Source organism: Phoxinus phoxinus (assembly GCF_949152265.1).
Source record: "Phoxinus phoxinus genome assembly, chromosome: 19".
Classification (NCBI taxonomy): domain Eukaryota; kingdom Metazoa; phylum Chordata; class Actinopteri; order Cypriniformes; family Leuciscidae; genus Phoxinus; species Phoxinus phoxinus.
In genome coordinates this window covers 27,724,294-27,743,880 of record NC_136894.1, presented here as the reverse complement: position 1 = coordinate 27,743,880, position 19,587 = coordinate 27,724,294, and the positions used below count along the sequence as shown (strand labels likewise).

The window sequence follows — 19,587 nt, the reverse complement described above, 5'->3', positions numbered from 1 at the left end:
TCTCCCATGGAATAAATAAATAAAAATGAAAGATAATTTCTTACTTTCCTATTTCCTCCAAAACCGTAAGAGATCAACTCACAGCTTCAAGTTATAAAGTCAAAATTATAATTGCAATTCTGTCATTTTCTCGCAGTTTTCTCGAGTTTTAAGTCTCACAATTCTGAGGGGAGAAAGTCAGAATTGCAAGATAAAAAGTCGCAATTAACTTTTTTATACTGTGGCAGAAAAAGTTGCCATACTTTTGGTACCTGTAGCGCAGATAGAGATTTACAAAAGAAAATAATATAACTAGAGTCAAATAAGCACTTATGTGAGACAGAGCCTTTCTTTATAAATCTCAATTTTCACTTTATTTAAAATGTTCATAAAATAAATATAGCTTTGTCCATAAAGAGTTTTGCCAAAATAATGATGTAGTTTACACTATATTCATTATGTATTCATTATCTTTATTGTGCATGATAATCCCAATGTTTATTTTCCAATATAGACACTTCAATAAATGTTTTTAATCCTTTCAGAAATGCCAATCAGCCGAATACTATTAAAAGACTTTTTAAACAAAACGCTAAAGTTCTAAGTGGTAACTAATGAGAATATATATTTTGTGAATAAACCTGATGCTGTTGCTATGGTAACCTCCTCAACGTCTGTTTGCAAGCTTTTGTGTTGGCACTATAGGTGTCCAGGCCTTTGATATCGGGTTAGACCCTGTCCTCATGCAGGGCTTCTCTGAACTCCAGGATTCAGTTTGCTCACATGGCTTTGCTGAGTCGGACAGTTTTACCAGCTTTCTGCTGCCCGGCACTTTTCGCGGGCAGACCTGGTTGCCATGGCAACCTATTCATTTTGTGTGTGCTGTGACATCGTGGTCACCCCTGACAACCGCTCTAGAGCAACAGTCACCACAACAATGCTGACGTGGTAAACGAGAGAGAGAGAGAGAGAGAGAGAGAGAGAGAGAGAGAGAGAGAGAGAGAGAGGAGGGAGATCAGCAGAATAAAGCTGTAAATGATGAAATGTGTTGTTGTGTTTAATGGCAGGAGCTTTAATGCACAAAGGTGAATCATTTTGACTTGGGTGAGTATGGGTGAGTATGTAACCACCTAGCAACCACCCAGAACAACCTAGTAACCACTTAGCAACACACTATCATTATGGCGGTGCATTTTGCACAGGTAAATGCTACTCCTGTTTTCTTCAGAAAATGTAGTTTTCATATAGAGTTTTCTGTGCATGTCTGATTGATTATTCCTCTCTCTCTCTCTCTCTCTCTCTCTCTCTCTATCATTTTCACATCTCCTAGCAACAGCTCTTTAAAAAACTAAATATAACACTTGGCAAGGTGTCGCACCAGCGACGTGTGTGTGTCAGTGTGAGTGTTAGTGTGTGTGTGTCAGTGCGTGTGTGTGTGTTTGTCTGAGTGAGTGAGTGAGTGAGTGAGTGAGTGAGTGAGTGAGTGAGTGAGTGAGTGAGTGAGTGAGTGAGTGAGTGAGTGAGTGTGTGTGTGTGTGTGTGTGTGAGTGAGTGAGTGTGTGTGGGGGGGTCAGATAAAATGGAGGATCAAGTGAAAATAAGCTAAAATTTCAGAAAAGTGGAGACTGTGATCTCGTATTGTCTACAAACTGAACGAAACACACACACACACACACACACACACACACACACACAGTGAGCGTCTCTGGTTACTCCTGAAATAGCACAACAGAATCGACTTGTGCACTTGTGTTCAGAATACGAGATTGTGTGTTTAGAGGGAGGTACAACTACTGTACATGATTCATATTTTGGTGGATTTTCTTTTCTGAATCAATGTTCTGTCTTATTAAAGCAACAAAAGAAATAACAAAACTTGAGATTTTTGCATTGATCCTCAAAGGTTGCATTCTTCTGCACTGATGCACACACTAAGGTCCGCTTACAGCCTGTACAATGCCACACAGTGGATAAAGTCACATAATGTTCACAACTTACAATTATAAGTACTATTTTAGTTTAGTTTTTGTCAGCTGATTTTTTTTCCGTAAATATGTTTCTTTGGCTAGAAAAACCCAGTATGTTAAGCAACAGTATGATCCATTATACATGTACTTTATCCCTCACAGCCTCGTTTTCATTCCTGTCAAAGGTTAAATATGCTGCTACCCTGACTAATGTCTATTTCAGAGCAAACCGAATATTCACCCAGGAGAAGAAAAAAACCAGTAAGACTGAGAGAAGTGACTTCAGGAATTGATTTAAAGAGTCTCTATTTTACAGGGTTTGGAGTTGTTGAAAAATGTGATTGTTACCCAGACTAACTTTGTTTCTTCTTCTTTGGAATAATGTGGACTGATAGACTGTGCACAAAATATAAATAATGATGTTAATAATAAAAATGAATGAAATCAGAGCCGGTTTTCACAATCCAGTTCAATCACAGTGGATTAACTCAAGTCCTGTATGAATATTGTTTCATACATCACATTACGTGGAGCGCTCGGTGACTGCATGTTTGATCTTCAGCGTTTAAACCCGAGTCGCTGTCACGAATCTCACGAATTAAAACAGCTTGTGTTCAGACGTCGCCGGTGGCATTGTTCCGTTCCAAAAAAGCTCTCTTGTTCTGCTAAAATGCTATTTCGGGACGTAAAATAACATTTGGATGAAGCTCTGGTTTGCAGAGTGAAAAACTTTGAAAGTCTTACATCAGTGTGGAGGGACCATGAATATTTGATGATGCAAAGCAAGTCATTTGAGCTTCGCTTATAAAAAAAAGCTTGACATTTGGCTTGACGGTTGTGATAGTGACTGTTAAGTCATCATTACCCAAACAGACGTCCCGTCCCGTACCTGTCCTGTCAGTGAGAGATAGTTTATCTGCGTGTGCGGGACGCTGCTGTGGTTATCACTGACAGAGCCCTGCATCTCCCAGCATGCCTCTCTCCAGGGACCGCATCTCCCAGCATGCCTCTCTCCAGAGGCCGCATCTCCCAGCATGCCTCTCTCCAGAGACCGTATCTCCCAGCATGCCTCTCTCCGGGGACCGCATCTCCCAGCATGCCTCTCTCCAGAGACCGTATCTCCCAGCATGCCTCTCTCTCTCGTGTGACAGCTCTGAACAGAGACTGAACTCGTGGTGATGGAGACCCACAGCTGAGAGATTCTTTCTTCACAATCAGACAAAAGCTTTCCTCTGTATGGTTTACTCTTCTTCTTTATTTTCAGTGAGCGTTCGTTCATGCTCTGCTCACAGGTCAGCGCTGTGGGGTTTTGTGGGTTTTAAGAATGAAAATTCTATCATCATTTAATCACCCACATGCCATTCAAACCTGTGTGATTTTGTCTTCCGGAAAGGAGATTTGTGCGTTTTCTTGCAATAAAAGAGATTGTGGATTGAGTTGAGCTGCAAAAATGACAAAAAGGAAAAGTATCAAATTACGTTCGAATAAGAGTCAGTGAGATTGTTTGCTGTCTCGCCGAGACTGCATTTCCTCGATCAGCAACACAGTAATATTGTGAAATATTATTCTTTATTTTAAAATGTAATTTATTCCCGTGATCAAAGCTGGATTTTCAGCATCATTACTCCAGTCTTCAGAGTCACATGATCCTTCAGAAATCACTCTAATATGAGGATTTGAAGAAATATTTCTGATGATTATCAATGTTGACAACAGTTGTGCTGCTTCATATTTTGGGGGAAAACGTGATTTCAGAAATAGAACGTTGGAAATAGAAATAATTGATAACATTGTAAATGGCTTTACATTCAATTTAATCCACATTGCTGAATATAAGTATTAATATCTTTTTTTTTTTTTTTTTTTTACTTTAGTGTATATATATAATTAATTGGTTTATTTCTACTCGTTACTACTTTTTTTTTTTTCGTTTTCATTTCATATCTTTTCACAGCTGTGCTGTACATTTATGAAAGTTTCAGGACGACTTCTTGTGCTCATTCGCATGCAAACAATTGGCAATATACTTCTCCTGAAATGATGCTTCATTTTTCTGCATCATACTGTAATCACAAAAGCCAAACTTTGTATTAAAGAGACGTTTCATATCTGATGGTTTTGGTTTTTCAGTACCTGTGTGCTCACGGTCTTTTAGATGCTGGTAGTTTATTTTACACTATGTTGCACATTTCCAGATGTTACAGTGAAAACCTCATTCACTGTAATAAGAGATCAGGTTCATATCGGGGTTTTTAAAAATCACAGTGTGTAATGAGCGTTCAGTGTAAACATTCGTTGGCTTCATGAACCTTTTTTGAACTCTCTCTCTCTCTCTCTCTCTCTCTCTCTCTCTCTCTCTCTCTCTCTCTCTCTCTCTCTCTCTCTCTCTCTCTCTCTCTCTCTCTCTCTGTCTGTGTCTCCAGATGTTGTGGTGAACGGTGCGCCGTGTGACTGTGACGTGGTGGCTGACTGCAGGGTCGGAGACGCTGTGCCGTTAGAGGTGAAACTGACCAACCGCAGCAAGAGCGCCGTCGGGCCGTTCTCTCTGACCGTCGTCCCCTTCCAAGACTATCAGAATGGAGTCCAAAACTACGACCTGCAGGATGCCGTCACTTTCATCGGCTCCAACACCTTCTACATCGACACGGTGAGCCAGTGACACACACAGCAGCAGGACGCGCTTTCCACATCTGTTGTTCTTTATTAGTAGCATTTTCTAGATAAGAGTAATAGCAAAGTCATCAATAAGTTTGGGAATTATGTAAAGACCAGAAATGTAATGCATATATATATATACTAATAATAAAATACTACTTATAATAGTAATGAAATACTAATAATATTACACACATATTATCTATATATATTTGTACAAAATAATTACAAGCAATAGAAATGTTGTTAAGATCATGAGAAGGGTAAATTCAGTAAACGTATATTTTTATATATATATAATTTTTAGATATCTATATATTAATATTTCTTTGTTAGTAAAGCTACTATTACCACCATCACTACTACTGATAGTAATAAATCATTTATTATAATTCTTATTTATTATAAGAAATAAATAGTTGTTATTATTATAGTATTAGTCCAGTTTCCAACTCAACATAAAGTGCATGGGAAGTAAATCTAAAACTAAAATATCAAAGTGAGTGAGTGATCTGAGCAGAACAGACTCTGGTCACTGTTTTGTCCAGTTAAAGAGGAGTCTGGCTCTTTGTGTTCACACTTGGCATGTTCGGCTCAATTAAAACAAACCCAGGTGCGATTGCTCTGTTAGTGCGGTTCATTTGAATAAGTGTGAACGCCGCCACCTGAACTCTGGCGTTCATACTTCAGTCGAACCGCACCAGAGTGTGTTTGGAAGCGGACCGAGGCCCAACTTATCAGCAGCCAGGGTGTGAAACGTATCCCTATGACTTCAGGTTCTGTATGTTTAGGTTTCGGTGTAAGAAAATGCCAATGTGAACGCTATGCGGATCAGAACTAAACAAGCGAACCAAAATACAAGTGTGAACACAAATCAGAGTTTGGTTCTTTTAACTCTTTCCCCGCCATTGATGGAACTTTCCATGTTTTCACTGTTATGCGGTAGGGGGCGCTATGACACATCTTCTGAGAGAGTACTGATCAAAACACAGGTGAAGAAGAAGCAGAAACAAGCGATGTTATATGTAAGCATATGCATATGTAAAATAGCGCGAGCATCAACATTAAACCGCATGTAAATCAAAACTGCCTAACGTTACTGAATGAAATGTTGAACCAGGACGAGCTGTAGGACTGTGAAGCTTTGATGACTCGATCTACTCCATCTGTGTTTTGATCATCGTTCTGAATCTGATCCAGACAGTCTTTGACAAAAATTAAATTTTCTTTTTTTTTTTTGCTCTAAATGTTGCCTTTTTATAAAACTTACCCACATTCAAGTGTTGATAAAAAAAAAAAGAATGCATGAAGCTAGAATAAAACAGGTTTTAATCTTTTTTCTGAAGCAGAGGGTCTGTTCTTTCTTTTGATACACTGCATGTTCACATATTCATACAATAAAATATTCTGTGGGCCATGAAACTTTTGTGAAAATGGTCAAAACTTTTGGCGGTTGCTGGCAAATTTTCTTTTTTAAACGCTGGCGGAGCAAGAGTTAAAAAAGACAGACTGTGTTTGCTCCTGTACGACCCTCACAGGACGAGGAGTGTGTAGGAAGCAGAGGTTTGTGTGTGTGAGCAGTGATGCAGGTGTGTGTTCTCATCCTCAGGTGAACCCCACGGAGAACTCGGTGTGTGTGGGAGCCCTGCTCTTCTTATACACCGGTGATTTCTATCTGAACATCAAGTTTCAGGACGACAGCACGAGCCGCGACCTGCCGCCCGCCTGGTTCTGTCTGCCCAGCGTCCACATCAAAGCCCAGGAGCCAATCGAAGCAGCCGCCTGAACTGGTGAACTCTGACCTTTGACCTGACGGACTCAGTGGGCTTCTGTAAAGAGGAGAAATCCGCTGTTATCTAAAGTTATGCCACTGAGCTGATCTAGATGTGTATTGAGTCTAGAACAAGAGCAGTACCAGTGTATAAAGCTTTTAGAGCTTGAAGATTCGATTTCAACTTCAGTTCATGCCGAATCCTCCACTCCCGATCAGTTTGACAGTCGTGAACCCATCATGCTCATCCAGCTCTTTAGAGAAGGACATTTCTCAGTTTGAAAACATCAGAGGAGATCTCACAGTTTGTTCCTGGATCGTGATCGTGACTGCAGAGAAACGTAATATGTGCTAGATTGCTCAACAACGTCATGTTTTCAATGCAGGAATCATATTTCAACTCGTATAACAAGAAATTATATTTAGTTGAAGCCTATTTTTAGATCTTTTGTTTTGCCTTTTCTGTCTAGCACATTTGTGTCTCCCATTACTGTAACGTGTTCACTCGGGCATTTAATTTATTCGTATGTATTACTCTAAATCATAAATGGTGAATAATTAAAATGCTTTAAATATACATACACATAATTAGATTTTTTTGTAATTATAGTAATGATAGTTGGAGGGAAAATGTTCTTAATTTTCATAAAAATATTGTCACAATTTATAAAACTCTGAATGGGTCAAACAGGTTTCTCTTTTTCTTTATGCAAAGCATAATTTACTTTTTCCTTCTTTCGATTTTTGGCTGAAATATGACCTGGACATGATCTCGGCAGGTTTTGAAGGGGTTCACATTTATAGTGCATGTAAATATGAGTTATGTCTGTCACAGTATTTTCATGTATGGATCTATACATCTGTAAGGACTTTGGATTTTGGAGTTATTCTTGGGTTGATGCATAAATCATTTTTGTGACCCAAGGCTTTGATTCATGTTTATGTAACTATGAAATCGGTTTCTTTAATGTGTTTGCTCATCAATCTGATGTCTATTAAGCTGATGATTTTCATCAATCTAAGGGTACGACGTACTAAAAACGTAGAAAAGATTTTTCCTTCCCTTTTTTCACGTAGAGACGACAAAGCTGTCAGAACGGATCCGTGAAAACGACTGAAAACGCTGTATTATTCATGCCAGGCCAGTAGTTGGCGATACTTTGTAAAGAAACACTAAGCGCCTATAAACTGGACATAATACACATTTTTGTCTCCATGCATGGTTTACATAATTTTTTTTTAAAACTTGCACTTTGAAACACGTTTTCAAAAGTTTGCGTTTTTAAGCCCCCAAAATCCTCTTGTTGTATCGATGAATGACCAAAACGCATGAAGGTTTTTCCGTTTTTAGTTAATACGGTAAATACGCCACCTAAGATTCTCAGCTAAAGATTTTGTTGATCTCACTCTTCATTGCAATTATACTAATTAGATCAAATATTGATTAAATGTTAATGAAAAAATCTAATCAAAATATAGTGTTTGAAGAAATATTCAGTACTTCAGAATTAATGTCTTCTATGTGTTTCAAAAAGCTATAAAATGCACCCAGACTTAAGATTGAACTTGAGCACGACAGGATATGAATATGTTAAAGCAAAAGCGCATTTCAGCTCATAATGTTCCAGAAACAGGTGATTTTCCTGAGGTGAGCGCTTTAGCAACCGATGATTGCCAGAAATGTGTTATTATTAATGCTTTTATTGTGGTGTGGTCCAGCGATGATAACGCAAGAGGCGGTCGAGATGCTCTACATGATGTGCTGTAACCGTAAGTGATTGCAGAGGCAGTAATTCTATTAGCTTTAAACGTCCACTCAGGGATTTCACTGCGGAGATGTTTCAAAACCCATCTGAACAAATTGTCTCTAAATCACAGAATCATTAATTGAACAGGTCATTTGCTTTTGAAACAATATTCATATAAAGGTTTAGATTATTATATCAGATTTTTTTTACATAATTTATGTACAACACTCAGATTACTGAATGAGAGAAACTATCCCATATGTATATATATATGTATACATAATGGGAGTAATGGGTCAAACACTAGTACGGTAAATTGATGAGTGCAAACCTTAGTAAATCGCGGTGCATTCATTTAAATACTCTCCTCCCAGAACTTTTGCGTCTGAAAGGGAAACTCTTACAAATGCATATGCAATAAGGTCAGATGCAAAAATAACCCTGTCCACGTCTTTACAGCGCTAATTTTTCACTGTCTTTAGTAAATCCTGACAGTAGTTTTTTAATGCCAAAAGAGGTTAGTAAATCTATTAGTAAATCTGGCCCAAAGTATCCTGTAGTGAATAAATGATTAATTTACAGTAAATAATAGGACATTTTATATACAATTTTATTTTAGATCAAATAATAGGCAATACAATTATATTTAAAAAATGTTATTTGCTTTTAGTATTTATCAAAAAATAAATATTAAATTAAATTAAAGCTGCAGTCTGTAGTTTTTCCATCTCTGATCGAAATCTGCAATTGCAGTGATTTGCGGAATTATCAACTTTACGTGGGTTGTGGCTCGGCTCGGCACGGATGAATCCAATGTTTTGAGGAGATGTGCGGCTGTCAATCACCGTGCCGGTGTGGATACTGTCATTCGGAATCACAGATTCTACTTTTTGGAAGTATGACCAACATAATAATTTTCTCCGGAAAATGTAATCTGAATAAGTAAGTAACATCCACTTTTGTTCTGACCAAAGGAGGGGGGGAAAGCATTGCAGTAAATCACGCTGATTAAATCTAACGATCGCTTATGTCTTTCCTGTCCAGCAGAAAAAAACCGTCTCTGCGTCCGGTTTTAACCCCTTCAAAAGTTCAAGAGTTCACGCCAACTTTCAAAAGCCCTTCCGATATTATCCTTGTTTTCGCATGGGCCGGTTGCAGTCTCTTTTTTTTTCTGTAGCCAGTCCGAAGTCAAAAGTCTTTTGCATTTTACATCGGGTGAATCTCCAGTTGTCACTGCTTGTCGTTTGAACCTTTCTGGATCCGCCATCAAATTAATAAGTTTAATTATATCAAGTGCTGTGAGAAAAGACTATAAATCTCAACTTCCAACATCCTCACACGCAATATAGCCTGCTAGCCGAGACTCTTCTTTATGTGTACAGATGTGACGTAATGACGTAAAGACAGGCTTGAATTTCCCGCGGAAATCCACCACTGGAATTAAACACATTATTAAGCTTACTGTTTTGAATCGAGCTAAGGCAAGCAGTGTTGAACACTGGCTGGTTATGTACTTGCTTAAATTTATTTTGGATAATATTTAACTCAAAAAAGTTACGGTAACTTTAATTGATGTAAAGCAAAATGAAAAAAGTAAAGCAGTCCTTAGCATCTTTCCTTGTATAATTATATCAAATACAACATATTAAATAATCTTGCAACCACTGAGACGAAAATTAAAACTAAATTAAGAAGATTATTGATGGTAGACATTTAATTTCAGATTCCTGTTGAGTTCAAAATGTGCAAGTTTAATATTTTTCCCCCATTCACAGACTTTTATCTTTTTTTTTTACTTTCAGATAAGATTAACAGCTCATGTCAGTCAGCAGTGATCAAAGAGAAATGAATCATTTTAACGACATTTTAAACTTTTCATATTTATCTCAATTAGCTTGAGTTAATGAGCCAAGATGCTAAAACACACACAATCTCTGAATGATGAACCAAACAAACCCAGAATATTCAGTTTTGTACAGTGTGTGCGCGCGTTTGCTAATTGAAAATTGTGTGTCCTTGATGTCCATGTGTGTGTGTGTGTGTGTGTGTTTCCTTCATGTTCCGTCATGAATGAGATTATCTCAGCACAGGTTTCCTGACGTTCACTTTGATCTGCTGTCGCCACAGGATGGAAAAATTCAGTGGCTTCATCAAACACACACACACACACACACACACACACACACACACACACACACACACACACACACACTTAGTGAAAATGCAGAATACAGTTTCTTAATCTTCTCAAGGAGATGAACTCTTCTACTAATGCTGTCTTACTGTTCCTCCCAAACAGACGTTAAACCTACAGCACATCACAGGGTGCCGCCGCTGGCCTGTGACATCATCCATTCGACCTTGAACTCAGTTTGAGGTCAAATGCAAACTTTATTCAAGTATGCAAATACAGATGTGAATATTTTCGCATTGCAAGCATGCAGTCATATACGTCTGAAGTCACATACTCTACTTATTTTGAACGAGTGCGTACTTAGCGAACGCTTAAAAATTACGTTCTATAAAGTATGGATGTAATCCGGACATTCGCCATGTTGTCATTATCATGTGACCTATCAGCGTCGCTTCACTGCCATTCACAAATCCTCTACCGTTAATCACTCACCCTCATGTCGTTTTAAACCTGTAAGACTTTCGTTCATCTTCAGAAACACAAATGAAGATCTTTTGATGAAATCTGAGAGATTTCTGTCCCTCCATAGACAGCTACGCAACTGACACTTTGACGCTTCGAAAAGTTCATAAAGAGATTGTAAAACAAATCCATATGAATTTAGCGGTTTATTCCAAATATTCCGAAGAGACTCGATCTCTTAATATGATGAACAGATTTGATTTAGGCTTTTATTTACATATAAACAATCAACTCAAACCTCAGTTGTGGTAAATGGAAGCTCAAGGATGTATGCTTTACGTGCAAGAACCAATGAGGTTCATTCTCGTGTTATGCAGCACGTTTGAGCTTCAGTAAGAACCAATGAGATTCATTCTCGTGTTATGCAGCACGTTTGAGCTTCTGCAAGAACCAATGAGATTCATTCTCGTGTTATGCAGCACGTTTGAGCTTCAGTAAGGACCAATGAGATTCATTCTCGTGTTATGCAGCACGTTTGAGCTTCAGTAAGAACCAATGAGATTCATTCTCGTGTTACGCAGCACGTTTGAGCTTCAGCTAGGAACCAATGAGGTTCATTCTCGTGTTACGCAGCATGTTTGAGCTTCAGTAAGAACCAATGAGGTTCATTCTCGTGTTACGCAGCACGTTTGAGCTTCTGCAAGAACCAATGAGGTTCATTCTCGTGTTACGCGGCACGTTTGAGCTTTAGTAAGAACCAATGAGATTCATTCTTGTGTCTCACACTGCAAGCAGGTTCGGTTGAGCTTCTGTTTGTTTGCTGATCAATGTTTATATGTGATTAAAAGCCTATTATTTTAAACGCCTATTTATATTTAGTTTACTTTATTATCTGTGATTTCAGTTAAAATACATATCTCTAAAGGCAAGAGCTTTTTTCCGATATCCTTCAATCTTGGAGCATGCGATTGCTGCTGTCCTGTTTCTACAGTGTGTGCACTCCTGATGCTCAAGCTTTATAATGGCGATACAATATGACAACAGAGCGCTTTCTCACGCTCCGCTGCAACCTAAAGCTGAACTGAGCTGCTGTAAGTGCGCACTTCTGTGGATTAAGTGCACTTTCACACACTCACCATTGACCGTCAGTTGCTGGAGTGCTCTCGCGGCGCATGGAAGAAGAACCAGAGACCGCTGAAGTTATTCTTACTGATCCAGCCACTCTAAAACAGACATTTGTTAAGTGTACGTGTTAATGTGCATTTCAGCTCGTCCTCTCGTGTGTGCCCGCAGCAGTGCATTGTGGGAGAGAGGCTCAGGGGGTAGAGCTGAGAGGGACGTGTGTGTCTGGAGTCTGATCCTGATCTTTTTGCGGTGAGGGTCCGAGCGCCTCTGGTTTGTCCTCTCTGTGCCTCTCTCCGTCTCCTTGGCAACCACCTGTGAACAGAGCGAGTCTTATCAGTCAGCAGACATCATCCTCAGGCACAGTGTCTCTCTCTCTCTCTCTCTCTCTCTCTCTCTCTCTCTCTCTCTCTCTCTCTCTCTCTTCAAATTTATACATGAGTGAAGATAAAATGTAAAGGTTGATTTTTTTTTTTTTTTTTTAGAAACGAGTGTTGCGTTTTTAAGATGCTTTTTCACACCTTGAGACTTGACAAATGCGTAAAACGCCTTTTAACGATGAGCTTTATATGCTTCCCTGACAAAGACCGTATTTACAGTATTGTGTCAAAAATTTACATTACAAACATTACTTTGTGGTGACGGGTCATTTGGCATCCACTTTTTTTTTCTTTTTTTACAACCATGAAAATTATGCAATTTAAATTAAAATATGACCCATATTCTACATTTATTATGGGTTTAGAAGCTTTGTGCCGACCACTATGTGTTTGTGCAGTGAATTGTTTATAGTAATAGTAATAATCATAATAATTGATCAAACAAAAACAAAAGATTTTTATCATTTATATGAATGAAAAAGTTCCATCTAAATTAGAAAAGAAAACTTATGGAATTTGACTTCTTATATCTAATGTTGGTTGTTTTAAGAATGTTTAGTGAAATTTTAAAGATATTTTTAATAAAGAAAAATATACTCATTTAGAATTATTATTTACTCATTCCCCTTTTATTTCTATATTTGGTGTTGGTAAGATTTTTTAAATGTTTTTATGAAAGAAATCTCTTCTGCTCTTAAGGCTGCATTTATTTGATCAAAAATCCAGTAAAATAAGTAATATTGTGAGATCTTATTTAACATAACTTATTGTGAGACCATTTCAAATAACTGCTTTCTATTTGAATATATTATAAAATGTAATTTATTCCTGTGATCAAAGCTGAATGTTCAGCATCATTACTCCAGTCTTCAGTGTCACATGATCCTTCAGAAATCATTCTAATATGATGATTCGCTGCACAAGAAACATTTCTGATAATTATTAATGTTGAGAATAGTTGTGCTGCCTCATATTTCTTTGGAAACGGTGATATATTTTGTTCAGAATTCTTTAATGAATAGAAAGTTCAAAAGAACTGCATTTATTTTAAATGTATATGTGTTAAATCTGTATAAGAAAGTGTCAGAAATAAATTTGGCAAGATACATTTAGTGTTTCAGATTATAAGTCAGCTTTATGTTGTTCGAAATTTTCATTTCAATTTAAACATGATTCTTTCTGTTCATCTGTGACCGTAATGATGAGGGCTGACAGTTGATGTTCTCTCGAGGAGTCGGGCCGAGATCACAGGGGTCTTTAGGACCCTGGCTGGTTTTGCAGGACCCAGGGCTTCCATCACCAGTTTTAGATGGAGATCATCTGAATAATTTAATGATCAGTTCTTGGGCTGTCACACTTCTCTTCACGTCTGCCAGATGAATCGAATGAATGTGTGTGAACGCTGAGATCGGCCCTGTGAAGTCTCAAAGCTTTTGTTTGTGTGTGTGTGTGTGTCGTGGTGGAAAGCAACAGCAGTATTGTGTTTTGTTCAAGTATTCTTCTAGTGTCTCTCTCCCCAGAGGTGAGTGGATAATGAGAAGCTAATGTATGAGATGAAAGGAATCACCGGCAAGAACCGCTTTTCCTGTGATATGTTATTTTGTGTGTGTTCATCTGTCATTTTCATCTTGTTGAACGTTCTTGACTGTGTCACCAGATACAAGCGCCGCCTTTTATTGTTTATTTAGCGCTTGCAATGCCAACATCAGGGGTTCAATTCCCAAAGAATGCATGAACTGACAAAATGTGTATCTTGAATATCGCTTTAGGTGAAAGTCTGCCAAATGCATAATGTAATTTATGATTACATGCATGAGCACCTGACAGGTGTGGCATTGACACCTTGACCTCTTTTATCCCTCTTCTGAAGTGTCTTATATAAATTGTCTTAAAAATTTAATTTGTCGATGTCTAAATGGTCTATTATTAATTGAGCTTTCACGGCCTAATAGTAGAACTAGCCTATATCAACTGAACTAATGCATTATAATATTTTGTTACTCCCTAAAAACGAATTGCATTAGTCACTTTGTATGGAAAGTAATGCGTTGTTACTTTTTCTCACCTGGGCTGGCTCGCTTGTTGTTTTTTAATAACAACAACTTTTTTAGTTCTCATTTGGCAAATGTAACGGACCTTTCACAGCAAAAGTGAAATGAATGAGACTCCGGCTGGAAGAAATGCAAATAACTCATTTTTCTGCAATAAAAACACAATAATGAAAAACAAATGAGATGTTTATTTAAAGTAAGTTGTACTTATTAGTGCGGTTGAGTTGAATAATCAAAGGCCAGCAGCAAAGACATTGGTTAATAAAGTGACATTAAAATGCATATGTACATTTGTGTAATTTAACATATCATTAATTTGCAGGTTTAATATTCCAAGTTTTCATTTCATTTTGAGGAATAGTCTACTGAATCTGTTTTTGTGCAGGTGAGATGAGTCGTCTACATCTAAAACATCTATCATGTTCACACACAACACACACAACCCCTCTGCACTTACTCATGATTTCTCTCAACATGACAGGAGAGCTGTCAGTCAAAAAATGGAAGAACAAACTTGCATCACTTATTTGAAAAAGTAACTGATATTTTGTTGTAAACTGATATTTTATTTAAAGTTGCTTGAAAAAAGTTATCTGATTATGTAACTCGCGTTACTTGTAATGCATTACTCAACACTTTGAGTTTTCTTGGTGCAAATGCCTTTCCTTAGGTTTTGATGTCAGTGTGAAGAGAATATATGCATGTCAAAAATGAGTAAATATTGGAGCTGTTCATAAAGTAGCCTGGAAGTCCTGCTGCTGTTTATTAATCTGCAAGAAGAGAAAATCTCTCTCTTTGTTCCTTTATCTGACTGGAATAATTCTTTGAAAAACCTGAAGCGGTGTGTTCTTAAAGTGAATACTTAATTGGTGAATACTTAAAGGCTACATGTTGTTTTTTTATTTTTTATTATTAATTATTAATATTTATTGATTTATAAAAACATTGCTGTTTTAATTAGCATCGTTTTTGCTGTGGAACTGAAATTGATATCAAGAATTTTTAATTTGGTACCAGATTATGCATCTGAAATGAGTGTTTAGATGTCTGTCATGTGATCAGATTCAGAACCACATTTAAAAGTTCTCGTTGTCATTTAGTGGATGGACTTTGATTTGTGCCAGATATCACTGGAGAAATGAGTTGACCGTAAATACGCCTCAGAATGCTAGAGAGTAAATAAAGACAAATCCAGATAAATGAAGTGCAATGCTTGAAATAGACCGGCTCATGAATAAGTTTATGATATTATACCCGAAAAGAGGTTTTGGTGTATTGATCTGCCCACTGAACCCTGAAAGTGAATTTAGGATATGTTATCTGAAGTGGGTCTATAATGTTGCATTACAGAATAAGTCTATATATATATATATATATATTATTATTATTATATTTAGCTCTGTTCCCAAAGCAGTCAGATTTTCCTCAGTGTACCTTAAACACATCGCTGTAGTTAAAATTACGAGTTCAGTACAAGTTAAGCTCTTTTTAACCAAAATACTGGAGAGATCCTTTACAGCTCGAATAACACATCTTTATGGAAGGATTAATATGTGCTTCCAAAAAAAAAAAAAAAAACCTCTTCAGACCGTCTTGCCCAGACTTCTGTTATTAGTGTGTTACTGAAAATGTGATTCGCATGTGATTTGTACACACTGAGGGACAAGTCAGAATTATTTTCAGTGCTAATCTGTGACAGAAAGTCAGAGATTAGCATAACTTGTATTATATTTTCCCATTTGCACATTATGTGTTTACAAATCATTTCATTCTCTCTCTTTGATCCACTGACATTAATACACATTGTTCTCGCAGTTCCTGGCAGACAGAGAGAGTGTATCCATCCTTCGGCTCCACTGCTTTAACTGAAAGAAAAGAAAAAACATCACTTTGACATTATTTCTTTCTTTTTCTGATTTAAATGAACCTCTCTTTACTTGAGGAATTGGACCCGTTCCTTCCTGTATGCAAATGAGCTCCAAGGAACCACGAGTTCAATTAACTTCCATGTTTCCAGCATCTGAGCTCAGAGATTTACTTAATCTCTCTCTCTCTCTCTCTCTCTCTCTCTCTCTCTCTCTCTCTCTCTCTCTCTCTCTCTCTCATATATGAAGCAGCCTCGCCCTTCATTATAGGTGTGAATAGACAGAAAGGTCAAGAAGTAAACCAAAGATGGAACAGTATGAGATTAGGCCACATTTTTAGAGAAAAGGTTGCGCTTGATGAATGTAAAAAATCTGGAAAACCAATGGAAAATCTGAATAATTTCAGCAGTGTTCAGGGATTCGGTTCATTCAAATGGATCAGTTGATGAATAGAATAGAAACAGGTCTGCTTGCTTGCGTGTGAAATCCTCTTTCACAGGTGTCCTCTGACCTACCGCTCTGTCCTCTAATGTCAGTTCTTCATTAAGCAGTCATCTTTCTGTATTCACACATCTAGAAATATCCTCCCTGTGTGTGGGTGTGTGTGTTGTGGGGGGTTTTGAAATGTGAGAAAATGAAACTAAACTTAGCGTCAGTACATCAGACAGAACATCTCCCCAGTTTAGCCTTCATGCCGAGCGTTCGCAGATCCTGCATCATCTCTCGCGCCCCAATGCGTCTTTCTGCGCTTTTACCGAAGGATTATTCATGTTTGATATCGATGCATTCGCTGGAATTCTCAGCATATGCTGTGACTGTTTATGTACAGCTCGTGTTTGGTTCTCTTGATGCAGATTACGTCTAGTAACTAGTGAAAAATACTCACTGCGATCTGATTCAGAAGAGAGTTTAACTAGGCCAGTAAAAAAAAATGGTATTAACAAAGTACAATGTGGGTGTTTGTCCACCTCCCGATGTGGGATGTAGTGCACTGAGTAACAGGATAGTTTCACAGAGATGCATTAGGGAATAGTTCATCCAAAAATGAATAATATCATCATTTATTCACACAGATTTGCATGACTGTACCGAGCCTCTAAACTGGAATCTATGCAAAAAAAAAAAAAAAAAATAGGAATACAATTTCCAGTTTATGTATACAATAACATATTTCATTAGTGTGTCACTGCCATTTTACTAAGAAAAGAGTATGAATGTGTAACCAGTCCTAGCGCTAACAAGGATGCTAAGACCCCCAGGCTCTAGTGTCATTCACTAGAGCGCCTCTTGAGGCCAGGAGAGTGAGGTTTACACACTCAGCTCTTACTGTCCGTTACACTTACCCACTTAAACCTCACTCCCATCTAGGTCAACGGCACCAAATTTAACCAGTCCAACTCGACCTGCAGCAACCGGTTTGAATCCGGGTCACGGCACCAAATGTAACCGGTCCTACTCGACCCGCTCCGAGCAGGACACGAACCGCCGCCTCTTGAGACCAGTGGAGTGAGGTTTACACGCACAGCTCTTACTGGTCCGTTACACTCACCCACTTAAACCTCACTCCCATCTGGGTCAACGGCACCAAATTTAACCAGTCCAACTCGACCTGCAGCAACCGGTTTGAATCCGGGTCACGGCACCAAATGTAACCGGTCCTACTCGACTCGCTCTGAGCGGGATTCAAACCTGAGTATCCGGGATGGGAGGCAGGCGCTCTAATAAGGATGCTAAGGCCCGCAGCCTCTACCCCTTCAACCTCACTCCCATCAGGGGTCAACACTTCAACCCTGGGTCACGGCACCAAATGTAACTGGTCCTACTCGACCCGCTACGAAGGGACACGAACCGGCGTCTCTTGAGGCCAGTGGAGTGAGGTTTACATGCACAGCTCTTACTGGCCTGCACCTTTTTAGAAGCACATTCATTATTAATAAAGCTGTATTTGCTCAAAATTTGGCTTTTGTTAGGGCAGAATAGGCTATCTCTAATATTATACAGCCTTATGTCCGCTTGTGACTGCCGAGAAACCACAACGGTTAATGGCTGATTGTGCAATGCGGCTGTGTGCATATTTGTCAAGTTCAGTCGGTATATTTATTATTTTTGCAAAGGTCCCTTTAGGGCAGGGATTGGGAACATTGGTCCTGGAGGGCCGCTGTCCTGCAGAGTTTAGTTCCGTAATCAAACACACCTGAACATGCTAATCAATGTCTTCAGGATCACTAAGGCTACAGGCAGGTGAGTTTTTTTTTCAGGGTTGGAGCTAAACTCTGCAGGACAGCGGCCCTCCCGGACCAACGTTCCCCGTCCCTGCTTTTGGGGTTCCCTATGATCGTTTGCATAAATCAGTTTCATATTAGAAGATGAGAAGAAACCGGACATACGTCGGTTCTTGAATGCATCATGACATGTTTGGTGAGATTTTAGAGCTGGTGAAAGGGTTTTGTGAAAACTTAGTGTATTCTGAAGACATGAAATAAAATGCACAAGTCATACTTTTATGGTGTGTTTATTTTTATTTTTTAAGCTTGGCAGCAAATGGTCACTTTGTACATATAAAAACAGCACCCTGTACATTCTGCAAAACATCTCCTTTTGTGTTCCACAGGGGAAAAAAAGATTTTGAACAACTTGTGGGGAATCAGAAACACTTAATTTTTGGTGAACTATTATTCCTTTAAGGCTTTTGCAGCAGTGTGTACTTGTGCATCATTCTTGATTCTTGATTCTTTCTGTCATTGTTCTGTTAATAAATATCATTCGATGCTGAGAGTGAGTTTACTCAAGTCACCTTTATTTATTTGTGTTTTATACAATACAGATTTCAAAGCAGCTTTACAGTGATAACAGGAAAACGATTCAATGCTGCAAACAGAGCTCATTTCGGCTGTACAGCAGCTCTAGGAGACAATATTGTTCAATATTGTCATTGTTCATCTGAAGTCAGTTCAGTGTTGATTCAGTTCTGTTGTAAAGATCATCAATTATTAAATTAGTTCATTTCATCTATAAAGCATTTCTGCAGAAAACAGTGATGTCATTTTCTAGCTCAGTTCAGTTCTCATCCATGTCAGTGCAAGCAAATCTATAATATTGTTGAACATTAAGTTTATAGATTAGAGGCATATTATCTAAATTTCCTTTATTCATCACAAACCTCTGCTTTTTCCCACTTTCACCAGGACACTGCACAAATATTGGGACAGGGCCTACATTCACCTCCCAAAATACTCTACGGTTTCCAGATCACTACAGTTGTTTTAGTCACAGGATCCTCACAGATGAATGCTTTGGAAAACTGAACTCTTTTCAGAAGGTCCAAATGCTGTTTTAACTGTCTTGTTTGTTAATGTCCAGATGTCTACATGTAGTAGTACATTTTGTTCGGACAGGGATCCTGTTTTATATAGAGAAGCAGCATGCATTCAGTCAAGATTCAACTGTATCATG

The 19,587-nt window shown here is 38.2% G+C and overlaps 1 protein-coding gene across 2 annotated transcripts in view; it reads left to right on the top strand.

Moving 5' to 3' along the window:
- The window catches only part of trappc9 (trafficking protein particle complex subunit 9), a 181,541-nt gene extending 174,250 nt beyond the window's left edge, over nucleotides 1–7,291 (top strand). For both annotated transcript variants that reach the window (XM_079589902.1, XM_079589901.1), the window contains 2 exons: nucleotides 4,370–4,593; nucleotides 6,211–7,291. In XM_079589902.1, the coding sequence (XP_079446028.1) occupies nucleotides 4,370–4,593; nucleotides 6,211–6,387 (401 nt within the window). In that variant the 3' untranslated portion in view covers nucleotides 6,388–7,291. The remainder of the gene's footprint in view (nucleotides 1–4,369; nucleotides 4,594–6,210) is intronic.
- The last annotated feature ends 12,296 nt before the right edge of the window (nucleotides 7,292–19,587 follow it).